Source organism: Calypte anna, chromosome 18, assembly GCF_003957555.1.
Source record: "Calypte anna isolate BGI_N300 chromosome 18, bCalAnn1_v1.p, whole genome shotgun sequence".
In the NCBI taxonomy this organism is placed as follows: domain Eukaryota; kingdom Metazoa; phylum Chordata; class Aves; order Apodiformes; family Trochilidae; genus Calypte; species Calypte anna.
The window spans coordinates 4,594,968-4,609,284 of NC_044263.1; the positions used below are offsets into that span (position 1 = coordinate 4,594,968).

Consider the following 14,317-nt stretch of genomic DNA (forward strand, 5'->3'; position numbering starts at 1 on the left):
AGCCTTCAACCCCTCCTATGAACCATGCCCATCAGTTTTGCCTGCAATGCACATCCCTGCCTGCTGGAAAGCCACAAAGACAAAGAACTGAAATGACCCCTGTCCCTCCCAACCTTTCTGCCAGGAGGACCAGGTGGTACAGATATGTACACCTCAGCATCTGCCTGCACATAACCCATGCACTCATCTCTCATGTGCCCCTAGACATACCCATACACTGACATAAAAACCTGACTGATAAGAAACAGTGTAAAATCATCATTTTTCTTGAGGAATTCTCTCACTTGGAGCAAATACTTCATCCAGAGCAATGGGTTCTGTCCTACCCTTCCTTTTCTGGGTAGACTAAACACTTTCTGGAAGCAAGCATAAATTTAGAAAAAAAAATCCCTTTAAAGTATACAAATAAGAGGTCAAAAAGTAGCAAAGGACTGAGATGAAGTTTCCTGTGAAGTGTTAACTGCTACTTGCTGGTTATTTTCCAAATTAAATACCTGCCTTGAGCACTGCTTGGGCAGAGCAGATCTTGGCAGGAGTCAGGGCTGTGCAGCTTCCCAAGTCCCAAGATGTCAGGCACCAAATGGCAGCCTGGGGTCCAGGTGGACCAGACTCATCTCCTGCCCCTCCTAGGGAGTTCCTGCAGCCAAAAACACTGCCCATGGGCTGGGAGAATGGATTGAAAGCAGCCCTGAGAAGAAGGAATTGGGGGTGTTGGTTGATGAAGAGCTCATCATGAGCCCATGATGTGCACTGGGGGTCCAGAAGCCACCCCTGTCCTGGGCTGCATCCCCATCAGGGACCAACAGGGTGAGGGAGGGGATTGTCTCCCTCTGCTCCCCTTTGGGGAGAACCTCCTGCAGTGTGGGTCCAGCTCTGGGGGTCCCCATCACAAAAAGGACATGGAACTGTTAGAGTCCAGAGGAGGCCACAAAGATGATCCAAGGGTTGGAGCAGCTCTGCCCTTGAGCCAGGCTGAGAATTGAGATTGTTCAGCCTGGAGAAGGCTGCAATGGGTGCTTGAAGGGGATCCAGGAAAGATGTGGAGGGACTTTGGACAAGGGCCTGGAGGGATGGAATGAGAGGAAATGGTTATAAACAGTTGGAGGGGAGATTTGTTCAGACATTAAGAAGGAATTCTTCGGTGTGAGGGTGCTGAGCCCCTGTCCCAGAGAAGCTGTGGCTGCCCCATCCCTGGCAGTGCCCAGGTTGGATGGGGCTTGGAGCAACCTGGGCTGGTGAGAGGTGTCCCTGCCCATGGCAGGGGGGTGGGACTGGAAGAGCTTTTTCAAAGTCCCTGTCAACACAAATCACTCCATGACTCTGTGAAGTCCACAGTGCAAATCCTGCTGATGTGACTGCAGCAGCTCCAGGCATGTGTAACACCTCTAACTCATCTCTCATCTTGCTCTGCCAGCAAAACATGGAGCATCCATGTAAGAGCTTCCATTTGGCATCAGGGTGGGCTGCCCTCAGGGCTGCTGCTGAGGAGGGCACAGAGGGGCAGGCACAAGGGCAGCTTCTGTGGGGGGATGCTGGGGCATCCTGGGGCTGATGTGGGTGAACAGCAGGGTTTGCTTTGTGTGAAAGGCCTGGAGGAGGCTGAGCTCATCGTTTAATTAGAACCTTTCAAAGTCAGTTTGGTTTCTTGTTCCTTAAGTTCACCTGCAACATTATTTTCAGAAGTGTGGAGCTCCAGGCAGCTGCCATGGCCCTGCTCAGCCATGGTTGTGATAGACTCACAACCAGGGGCTGAACTGGACTGGGGGAGCATTTCCACTCCTTCCTGTGTGACCACGGGGAAGAGAACCCACCTGCCTTTATCATTTTCCCCACATGTAAACCAGGAACAGTTGCACCTGCCTGACCTTCCCCACAAAAGCACTACGATTAATAACATCTGATTTATTCTTGTAAAATCCTGTTAAAAATCTTGTAACTGTTCTGAAAAAATCTGACTCCAGTGTTCCACGACTGTTCCTTGTAAGTAATGAAGCCTTACAGATGCAAGAACAGTTCCTCCCTGGCTCAGTTTAACCTGGGGCTGGCAGACCCCACCCTGCCTGCAACAGGAGCCTGGAAGGTTTTTGTGAGGCTTGGACCAGCACTAGAGGAAAACCTGCATGGAAAATAACAGTTCTGTAATCAGCACAGGGTTTGGATGGTGTGGGGTACTGAAGAACAGGGCCATTCACTGCTTAATGAGGATTAAAATAACTCTTGAATAGCTGCCTTATTCCCCGAGCATCCTGTTCAATGAATGAGTCACAGGATTACAGCTGAAAAATAGGCTGGAATGGTAGAACAAAAACCTGACATAATGAATATCAAATTAAGAGTTTGGGGACGGCCTTTTAATCTGGCGTTTTCATCCCCTTTAGCAACTGACATACTGACATTACTAACAGCTAAAAACCTGGCTTTGTCTTGCATGCCCCATGCTACCCTCCCCTTTTTCACAGGGGTCAGTTTTACTGGGTATCCTTATCCAGGTGCAGAAACACTCTGCAAACAGGATACTCACAGCAGAAAAGTAAAAAGCAATTAGTTATTGGCTAATGTACACAAAAGGCAGCTGGGATTTAATGATCTATCAGGCTGAGTGTTCCTGTGCTCATCACCTCTGATAAGGGTGGGCAGGTCTGCCTGAGGAGGCAATCATCCTCAGCATCCCCAACTCCCTGGGATGCTCTGAGAGGTCCATCCTCAGCATCCCCAGATCCCTGGGATGCTCTGAGAAGTCCATCCTCAGCATCCCTCGTTCCCTGGGACAGTCCCCAGTGCTGGGACCTGTGTCTGGCACCAGCTCTGACTAATCAAAACTAATGGGAAAAGGTTTTGCAGAGCAAAGGGCTGGTGCCTGCCCCTTCCTGCTCAGCTTTGCTTGATCAGCATGGCAGCAGTTAAAGAACATTTGCTCAAGGGTTCCCCTCTGGACTACAAACTTCGAATAGAAAATGCCAGAGGGGGGCAGGCAGATGATAAATGAGCAGCTTTATGCCAGAAGTATTCACATTCTCATTGTGAGTTTTTGGTCAGCCATCCTGCTTGCTTTCAGGGTCTGCAGTTCTTTCAGTTTCTGGAGCCTGAAGCCTTTTGTTGAATTGAAGTAGTCTGGAAGATTAGCCCTTGAAAGGGATTTTCTCTTCATTAGTGCAGAAGCCAAACAGTTATCTTGTCATCAGAAAAATAACCCGCTTGTTACATCCTTCTCTGCAAAATCTCAGCTGGGGGAGCAGGGTTGAAGGTAGGCAAATGCTGAAGTAGCTGAAAAGACCAGAGAGGCAGAAGGCAAGGGATTGTGTTTTACAGGCAGATTTCTCCTTTTTAATCCATTTCTTTTGTCCTGTCGACTACAGATTTCAGAGCAGTTCCCAGCCTTTTAAGAAATACTGTAAAACTACTGTAAAATATTGCATAACTGTCACAGCTATCATATATCTGTAATATTGTTAGCATGTATTAAAAATAGCTTTGCTTTGCCATTTTCATCAGGAACTTTACTAGGAAAAACAGGCTGGAAAATATAGCATTTTCTGTCCATATTCTGACACTCGATAGTTTTTCTATTATAGAGCACAATAAATCCTGGTTTTACTAACAATAAACACACAAAATCCCTGAAACTCAAAAAATACACCCTAGAGGAGAGTCAAACCAAGTACCAAAAGAAAGGTTAAGCTCTTATGCAAAAAAGGTTGTTTCTGAAGAGGTTCTCCTGGACATGCAATGGGAAAGTTTTGGGGGCTATTTAAGGTTTTCTTACTCAGTTACCTGGGGTTTTGCTCCTTGAAACAGACACTTCAGGGAGTGATTTGTGCTGAACAGTCTTGATTTGACCCGCTGGCCTTGCCCATGGGAAGACAAGGTCACTCCAATGCCTGACACCTCAGCAGATGAGATTTGCCTCTGCCAAGCAGGGGATGAGGGGCTGTCCTGCACTGTCCCACCCCTGGAGCTAACTCAGATTTCAGTTGCCCATTAGGGGTGTTCTGAGGTCCCCAGAGACACTTTCTGACTTGTTCTGGGCACTCATGGGGACCAATGCCCAGAGATGTCTGAGGGAGCTGATGTTGCCCCACCACTGAAGTTACTCAGCTACTGCAGGACCATAAAGCACTCTCCATATTCACCAGGAAAATTATAGCTTCATGTTTTATCAGCCTCTGTGGAAAAGATGCTTGAGCTTCTTGACATCAATCGTTAGATGTCACGGCTGACACTAGATTAGGTAATTTCAAAAATGTGTGTACACTCTCAGCAAAATTTCAGGAATTCACAGAGGGATCCCTCCTCTCTATCTTCAAACCCAAGCTGAGGACATTAGAAAGAGGTTCTTGGGGAAGTTTGGGAAATCATCTGAACCTTCTCACACAGCTGCCCGAGCCCTGACTCCAGGCACCACAGAAACCACCTCTTCATGCAGGGCACACCTGGGCTGTGTTGGGCTGCCAGCCCATGAAGTGTCATCTCCATGGAGAGTCATGGAGAAATGTGAGGAAGTGGCAGGGAGAAGACAGAAAATAAGGACTCAGTGATGGTGCACAGGCTCAGTTGTTTCCCTGGGCGTTAAACTTGGAAGAAGACTCCTCAGGGCCCAGGATGTCAATGCCACCAGCAGAAGCAAGGTGTTATAGCCTATGGGTGATGGCACTGGTGGCCAAGAGGGTGCAGGGTGGGTAGCCCAGTTGGGGATGGTGTTGGGTGGTTGGATGGTGTTCCAGTTCAGCTGGGCCACTTCCATGGGACTTGTGGGGAAGTAGTACCAGCTCTGCTGCTGGGATAGGGTGGGAGTGGGGCTGCCCTACTCCTCCCAGCATCATCCTACCCTGGGGTTGGTTTCATTGTTCTCTAAGGTGTGCCAGGAACTTACTGGTGGGTCCTACCTGGTAGCACCTGGAAACCTTTATTTCCCTAATGGAATTTCCCAGTAACCAGCTCGGAACTCAGCTCCCTGTCTGTGCCCCGGGGACGCTGCTGCCCAGCCGGGGCTGCGCAATTAACATCTTTATCTTGATAAAGCTGCAGAGGTGCAGAGAGGCACCGCCAGCATTTGCAAGGATTTAATTGCTTAGGAAGTGGTGACAAAAGGCTGGGGACGTGGTAAATGAAGCTCGGTGTTGCATTCAGATGCCTGATCAGCTGAAAATCCCAATAATCCAGGGGCTGACTGGTTTGGATGGCATTTCTTACCAGGAACCTGGAAGAGCCTGAGTGTTTTTTAGAGGGGAAAAAGAGGAAAGGGAAAAGGGGAGGGGAAGTGTTTGGAGTGAAATGGAAATCTGATGAGAAGACAATAGTTGTGAGACGTTAATTGTTCTCAGTGTAGACAGCAGTCCCACTCAGGAGTGAGGCTGTGAGAGTGACTGCTTTGGGGTACTCTGTGTTTCCAGGAGTGAGAAACCTCTGCTCTTTCCTTTCTGGAACAATTAATGTGTTCAGGTTATGTCTGCCACTGTTTTCCATTCCACACACACGTGTGTCTGTGTCACCTCTTATCTGTCAGCTGCTCTATGTGTATAAGTAACGTTAGTTGTAAAAAGGAAAAAAAAGTCTGGATGCTTTCTGTAATTTGATTTGTAAATTAGCATTGCTGTAGCCAGGCTGGAAGCCCTTGCTGGCCATAGCTCTCCTGCATGTCCTCCACCTGCCTGAAAATCATGGGGACCAGCACAGGAACCACAGGCAAAGCTGCAAAACGTGGAGGATGGAAAATTCTGGGGGAAATCTCTCACTTTCTAAGGCTTTCAGGAGAGAAGTGGCTGTCTAGCAGTCTGGTCATGCTAAATGAAATTACCAGCTGCAAATGTCAAGGAGAGGTCATCAAAAATACAACAGGTTCATTACTCATGAATTAGTTTGCGACTTTCAGAAATAGATTTAATAAGTTACAAATATGGTAATAAATGGTGGATAAAATAACCAATAAAATAAGTGATGGACACCAAGTTAAAGATGAACTAGCAATGCGCCCTTGTGGCAAAGAAGGCCACCAACATCCTGGACTGCTTTTAGAGTTGTGCTGCCAGGACATCAAGGAAGGTGATGCTTCCCCTCTGCTCTGTACTGGTGAGCACATCTGGGACCAGTGGTGGGATCCCCAGTACAGGAGAGCCATCAGCAAACCTGAGTGGATCCAGAAAAGGGTCAGGAAGATATTTAAGGGACTGGAGCATCTGTTGTAATGGGAGAGACTGGGAGCTGGGTCTTTTCTGCCTGGAAAAGAGAAGGCTCAGGGAGATCTCCTCAATGTATGAAAACAACAGATGAAAGTAAAGATGGTAGAGCCAGGCTCTGCCCAGTGGTGCCCACTGAGCACAACTTGGAATACAGAAATTCCATTTAAGAAAATTTTTTTCCATACTGTGGAAGAAGTTGAACACTGGGGGAGGATCTGGGGAGAGGATTTGGAGTCTCCATCTTTGGAAATATCCACCAGCCTGCTTCAGCTGGCCCTGCTTTCAGCAGGGGTTTGGACAAAGTGACCTCAGGGATTCTGGAATGTTATAAACTTGCTAAGAGAACACCAGTTCTAACAGAGAAAATTTGTTCTCAGGACACAGGCAGCCCTAACGTGCACAGCACAACCAAAAACCTTCAAATAGAGGAGGTTGCTCCAAAGCTGTGTGTCTGGTAGTCCCAGCAGCCCCTTTTCTGGCTATGATGAAGAAATGCCAGTCTAGCAGGGATAATCAGGACACATTTCTGCTTGACAATGTCACCACCCAATGTGATTAATTTATTACTACATTATCAAATATGATTGATACTATACATACCAGCCCAGACTCCAGCCCCATAGCTTTTAAGAAGCACAGAATACACAGGTTACCTAAGAAAATAATCAAGTTGATGACTGATGTCTCATGACCTAGACATATCTACTTGTGGAAGAGTTTTCTAGTAAAAAATTAGTTTTAGTCCCTGGCTGTACACAAACATTCAGCATGCTGTGCAGGGAGACAAGTTTCCAGTGAGATAAAGATGCAGCCAGCATGGACCTCTCAGAAACAAACCACGTCAAGATAGTTTTATTTTTAATATTCACTGTATTTTGTGGTGAGGGAGAAATAGCTTCTGCTAAGAATCATGACCTAAATCACAGAATAACCTTGGTTGGAAAAAAATCTTCAAGATCATTAAGTCCACCCATAAACCTAACACTGACAATCAGCATGATTGACAATCATGCAAGATTTTCAGCAGTTTCTGGGAAATGATGTGAGACCAATTTGAGAAACACGTTCTTAATGGACATCTATAGGGCACGTGGCATGATGGCTGAAAACCACAGAATGTAACTAAATACCAGTGGAAGGATGAACTGATGTGGTTAGCCTTTGGTCTTTTTGTTACCAGTGGAAAAGAAACTTGGTTATTAAATCTGCAGATGATAAGAAGCCTGGATGACCATAAGCCCATTAGGGAATGGGAATAGAATTTACAGTGTTCTTGATAAATTGGAGAAATAGAATGAAAATAAATTGATCAAATGGAGAAAAATGCTATGCATTGGACTGAAAGAGGAATCGTAAACCCTTGTATATGCTGAAGAACAATTGGACAGGTATCAGGTTTTTTTGAAAAGTAGTAAAGAGAATCAGAAACTTGACATGAACAAGGAAAATATCATGCAAGGTCATGTGAACAAGGGTGAGAAAAATCCAGCCACTCCATTCTGCAGGGATCAGGTCTCATCTCAGAAATGTGGCTCAGACTGATCCTGGAGAAGGACTGAGGTCAGTGAGAGAGAGCACAAAATGCTAGAATGACAATAACCAAAGACAAAGCAAGTTTTATAGGGAAACACAAAGGAAATTGTTTTGCTTGAAGAATAAAGTTAAGGGAAGACATAGCAAGAGCTGTTGCAGGGAAAAGGGTGATTTTCTCCATGTCCATGGTAGACAGGAAATAAATAATTGGCCTAAAAACCAGTGAGAAAGACCGAATCAAACAGAGCTTGTGTGGAGAAAATGAAATATGAGTAAGTTTTTAAGAATAGCAAACTAGACATCAGAGCAGCCCATCCTGCACTGGGGGGAAGCATGAGATCCAAGAAAATTTATTGAAATCTCTTCTAACTCTGTATTGCTATAGTACTACAACAGGTTGTAAATATCTGGACAAAGATTTCATTCTGTATTGAAGGCTTGTCTGGAAACTAAAGATGACAGAATTTTAGCAGCAGTTACTTATCTATTGGTTTTATTACAGAGAGAGAGGAAGTTTTTTGCAACCCAAAGGGTGGTTACTCAGCACAAGGGTAGCACTTGCTCCTCCACTGATTGTTCCTCCTGCTTTGAAGCCTGGTGCTGAATGCATCAGATCTCACAGCTTTCTCACTTCTCAGGAGAGGGAGATCTGCAGCACAGGTGCTGCTATTTAACTCAACCTCTTGCATTTCTGAGCCTTCCCTGCAGGCAGCAGGACATGGTTGGGGTGGTTGCAGTCACACTGGGAGTCTGTTTCTCATGTAGTTGGGGCCAATGGCCTGAAACCTCCATGCTGGATGGAGATGGAGCAGTGGAGAAGGGGCTGGGGGTTCCAGTGCTTCTCAGGCACACACCACTAATACCAGTACACAAGCTGGGGGGTTGTTCCTGTCTGGACGTGCTTTGTACCTTTGCTGATAACTCTAATTTGCAAGCTCAGCAGAAGGGGAGCAGTTTCCCATTATCATGTTCTTCTTGCATCTCGAATTTTAAGTGAGCTACATAACAGAATCTTTTGCTTTCTTAAGCATTTTCTTCTCTTTTCTTTAATCATGCTGAGATTTCCTGTGAATACTGTGAGCTGTAATTATCATCTGCAGATCAGTGGGTATGCTAAGCTGTTTCTTACAGCAATTTTTTTTTTCTTCTGTGAATTTCAGATGACCAAGAACAAAATTATAATCACCTGATACTAAACAGTGCCACCCAGACACCTACTCATGGTAAGAAAAAACAAAGAGCAAAATTACACGTTGTAAGTCTCCTCTGCCAGCCAGTAACATTTACTGGTATCAAACTATTTACTGGTATCAAAGTATGTTTAATGTTAATAGAAATGCTCCTCTGGTGCATGAATGATGGTTTCCATTAATATTAAACATCAGACCATATTTTAAAACAGCGAGCATGATGAAATATGGCCCAGCCTTTTCTCATTTTACCTATCAACCTTGTGTTTCTCTGTGTCTGTTTGCTCCTTTCCCCCTTCCACACCAGCAAGGTGTCAGATCTAATTCTTGCAAACAGTTAAAACTATAACCAAAGGAAACACCATCTTGTCAGCCGAGCCCCTCAACTGATAGTGCTACTTGTGTGTATTTTTAAGACATGTTGGAAGGACAGTGAACACAGGGCAAGGGCTCCCATGATGAGATGATTTAGGTGTAATGATATGTGGCCTGAATATGTTTTCACAGCTAAATCCAAGCTGTGCAGCCTCCATTCCATGGGCCTGGCTGGGATACTGAAACCCCTGGTTCACTCCATGATGCCTCTCTGGTTTCTAGTAATGTAGGAGAGGTAAAGACCATGAAGAGGCTCAAGACTACTCCTTCCCACTTTACTACACAGCAGTGCTTCTTCTCAGCTTGTTCCACTTGCTCTCACACCCTTCCAAATCCCCTTTATTTTATTATGAAAACATGGCATATCTCTGACCCCAGGAAATTCTGAAACCTGGAACATTTTCACACCCCTGTGCCCTTCACAGTGTGGACCAGCACTGACCTGTCCCCATCACCTCAGAAGTGACAGCTCACAGGAGGTGTCCTGGGCTGCCTATCACCACCGTATCTGGTCAGCCCTCTAAAGGGTGAGAGCAGCCCTTCCAGAGATCCCACAAGGCTTCTCTAGGTTTGGTCTTTGTACCCAAATAGCTTCAAATCTGCTAATATCCCTTCTGACAGAGTTCTTGCTGAGCTCTGAAGAAACCACAGTTTTCATTTGTTCTACCTCAGCGTATGGTTCAGCACACTTCTTGGCACCTCTCTGTCCATCCCTCTTAACCTAATAAACCTGGGGATGTCCCATATCGTTCTTTAGCCAGTTAAAAAAAAAAAAATTTAGACTTTATTCAACGTTACCCATTTGTTTTTCCCTTTGTTTTCCCCATCTCATCCCAGCCTGGAGATGCCTCTTTACATCCTCCACGGCCAAAACCCTTGCTTGTCTCTGCACAGCCTTGTCCCTTCAGCCCTTCTGCCTCCTCTGCCACAGCTTCCCCTGCCTTCTGATTTCCTTGGCCCCAGAAAAGCAGAGGAGCAGCTGCTCCCTCCGTGCATCATGGTGACCACAGGGCCACACTGCCACATCTCCTGCAGCTTCCTGGCTCCATCCAAATCCAGCCCAGTCACTACCACCCAAATTGGTGCTTGCCCCTATCTCCATGCAAAGAGTCCAACCTCTGGATGTACCCCCAGGTCCTCTCTGCTTTTCTACCTCTTCTGCTGCTCCCTTGTCTTGTTCTTGTCTTTGCTCTTCCATGCACCTTTTGTGCCTTGAATGTGATGCATTCCTCCAACTTTTGCAGCTGGAACCTTTCCTTCTGCTGGGGAACCAGTAAGAGATGAGTGAATCTCATCTTAATACCCACTTCTTGTGACTCTGTTCTTTTTTCTGCTCTGGCATTTGGTTTTCACTTTGAAACCTGGTTTTGGTAACTGTTCTGTAATTGATGTGTTACGTGTTGTGTGTTCTTGCATAGAAATTTCCATACTGCAAATAAGAGCAGCAGAACAAATGCCCTTGAAAAAAAAAAGGGCACCTAAAACCTTTGGTGTTTCTCCTTCCTAGAGGGTGGGCCAGGCAGCTCCTCTGCCTGCAAGTTCTTTCAGTTGCAAGACTACAGCATTAGGCTTGTTTATTTTTTTTCTGTTTCCCCCCCCAAAATAGGAGAAAAAACATCAGCTTTAAACCTGGCATTAACACAGGAGTATTTATTGAACCTGAATGACAACCTCAGATGCTCTCCAGACTACTTACTCCAATTCTTTTTACTTTCCTGAGGAAAAGAAAAGAAGAAAAAAGATGAGTAATTGGGTTGAAATGGTACTGCCTGCTCCCTGGCTGAGCTACTTGTCCTTCAAATCCAGCATATGCTGGGTTCTGAGATCCACCCCAGCAGAGCCAGATGAGTCCTGTTCAGCTCTGTCTCTGCCCAGAAGGTTTCATGTAGCTCCATCATCAGGTCCTTAGCACATTCAATAACTGAAGGTAACAAGATGCTAAACTTCCCTCTGGCCCTGACAGATGCTTTTCTCTTTTATGTACTTGAGAGACAGAAATCAAAGCATAAATACTTGTGATCTCGGATTAGAAACTTTCACATTTTTTATCTCCACTCATTTCTTGTGTTTACTGTGTCTTAACAGTTTGCTTGTACAAAGTGACTTGAATGATCTGACTACAAATAACCATCTGACTTATTTTTTCAGACTTATATTTTATTCCTAAGCTATAAGTATGGTCATGGACTCTTGTTCATGATATTCATGTGTGCTTCTGCTGAGCCATTGCTTGGTGAGTCTGAAAGGAACCTTTCAAATAAGACATCAAAGAACTTGCAGCACCCATAGTTACTGCTGAAATTCTGAGATAGTTCAGCAACACCACGAGATTCATTTGGTTGCCTTTCTGGGGAGGACATGGTGTATGTTTTGTGGGTGATTGTGCAAATGTGTAACTGGACATGAGCTGCATTTCTGAGCACCACGTTGATGATCTCTATCTCTTAGCCTGTCTGTAGCCCCCAGCACGCAGTGACACCATCTGAAAGGAGCAGAAGAAGGAACAGAATCCAGTGTGAGGTCTAAAACATGCCCTGTGGTGCAGGCAACCCAAGTTCAGTTCACTGCAAACTGCAGTAGAACCAGCAGAGAAAGGGTCTCAGGCTACCGGCAGAGAGCAAAGAGCAGATGGAGGTGACATGGCACCAAACAAACAGCACCAGGATGAAGAGCCAGAAAGTCCTTGCTGTGCCTGGAGGAGCTCCTGGCAGTGCCCCCAAGGACTGCTTACACTTGACCTGGGACACGTGAAGGAAAGATTAAGCTGTTGGAAACTGCTGAAAACTGTTGGAACTTGACAAGATGGGAGCTCAGCTGCTCAGCTGTGGGCTGATGATCTCTCTCCCATCATTATAAGAACTTCATGTCTTTCTTACCTTCTGTAATTCCAGTAACAATGAGTCTCCAAACCCATTTAACCCCAGACTGAGCAAAGGAGGCTTTCCACAATGTAGCTGTGGGCTCAGGGCTCTGCAGGAGCATCCCTCATGGAGAAGGGATGACAGCAGAGTTCCCTGTGCTCCCCTATCCAAGCTGGTCAGTCCTTTGAAAGAGGAGAGCAAATGGCACCCACCCATTCAGCTCCCCAAAGGTCTTGGGATTCATAACAGGATCATGGTGTGTGGGAGTGATCCAGGTGTGCAGAGGGGCATCCATCCCACCAAACAGCATTCCAAGAACAGCCCACTGGACCCTGAGCATCAAGGTTTTCTTTGTTCAGCTCAGAAAAGTAGAGGATGGTGAACATCTGCTTTCCTGGAGGGATGCTGTCCTGCTGCCTGTTCCTGCTCCCTGCAGTTGTCTCTGGGATAAACTCTCTCTCAATGCATGTTGTGTTTATCAGCACCAGAGCTGAGCACACCCTTCAGTTTCTGTGGCAGGTTTTTTTATCTGTAAGAAGCAAATTTGAAGGGGAAAAGTACAACCTATGCTCACAAGGAGCTGTAATTAAAAAATAAAATAAAATAAATGCAGATTTTAGTTTAGTCCTATGAACTGTTCAGCTTCAACTCCAAGTTCCCAGGGTTAACTCCCCAAGAGTCTGTTCTGACCTGGCCTGGAGGATGCTCAGCTTCTCAGTGGGAGGGGTACACCCATGACAGAGTGTTGTGCAGCAGGAGCACTGCTGTGAGTTACTTCTTCCAATGCAAGAAGAAAGAACAACCTCCTAATTAATGGTGGGCTCACATATAATCTGTTCTGTCAGGCTGCTATCATTTAATTAGCAGAGTGAGGTTCACAGCAGAGTGCACACAGAGTGAGAAGGTCACCCCTTTTCTCCCTGCCTGGCTGGCACAGAGGGTTCACAGAGGGGTGAATCAGATGTCTGAGTTGGTTTTGAAAATGTGATGTGTTGGGGAAGACAATTTGCAGTGGAGATTGAGAGAAATGACCACAGGCAGGTGGGTAAGGCTGCCAACCCATGGGCTGCAACACCAGCATTTCATTTCTGCTATGGCTGAGGGCTCTGAATTAACCAACGTGACTTTAAGTATCCCACACTTTAGAGAATCCTGTTGATTTTCTTCAGGTGTTGGTCCTTTCCTGCACCTAATTCACTTCTATGACACTAAAGGAATGTTCCATTATCCATTATGGGAGGTATCTACAGTCCTTTAGAAACCTCAGCCTAAATTCTGCTTCCAGTGATGGGCTTCAGCCCTCAATTCCACTGAAATCAGAAGCCTGGGGTGGCTTTCCTTAGCTTTAGAATTCAGTTTTACATCACCTGCAGATTTTAAGTTTCTAAAAAACTCTGATGCAATTTTTTAGAAACACAGTGATTTCATCTTTAAAGGTGAAGGTGACTGTCCAAGTGCTAGCACAACTATTTTACATATGAAATGTAGGTAAATCTTGTCATACATTAATTTATCTTGTTTAGCTGTTTGGTCTTTATACAAAATAAGCACACAAAAGTTTACTCCTATAAAAACATTAATTTTTGGGGGGGGGGAGGAAGCAGCTGGTGCAGAAAACAGAACTGAGGCAGTGCAGCATTAGCTGTAACAGAAATATATGCTGACTGCCTGGGCTCACTTTCAGTAAAGCTTATTACTTAATTTTTTACTGCTACTGAAGTTTAATCTCATTATATTTAGTGCATATTTAATTTATGCTAACCAAAAGAATCTTGCATTAACATTTTCTTTACATCTATATAAATGACAAGCACAGTGCTAAGTAATCTAGTTAATAGGAAGTTCCTATCATAATTTTATGTCAGCTCATTGCATTTGATAATCATCTAAAAAAAATACTGGGTAAACCACCACAACAAATGCAATAAATGGCTTCACTTTGAGTTTTTAAATCACCCAAGTACTTTTCCATAGCTGATGTCTGGGTTTGCTCTCATTGAAGCAAATTTCATTTTATAGCCATACCCATGTCAACTTTAAACCAATTCCTATACACTTATGCATCTATGTGTGTGGTTTTCCTTCCTTCCTTCCTTCCTTCCTTCCTTCCTTCCTTCCTTCCTTCCTTCCTTCCTTCCTTCCTTCCTTCCTTCCTTCCTTCCTTCCTTCCTTCCTTCCTTCC

At 45.2% G+C, this 14,317-nt stretch overlaps 1 protein-coding gene across 1 annotated transcript in view; it reads left to right on the plus strand.

Annotated features, from left to right (window-relative positions):
• Positions 1-14,317, plus strand: part of SHISA6 (shisa family member 6) — a 214,315-nt gene that overhangs the window by 187,500 nt on the left and 12,498 nt on the right. The window contains exon 4 of the mRNA XM_030461941.1: positions 8,870-8,932. Coding sequence (XP_030317801.1) covers positions 8,870-8,932 — 63 coding nt within the window. The remainder of the gene's footprint in view (positions 1-8,869; positions 8,933-14,317) is intronic.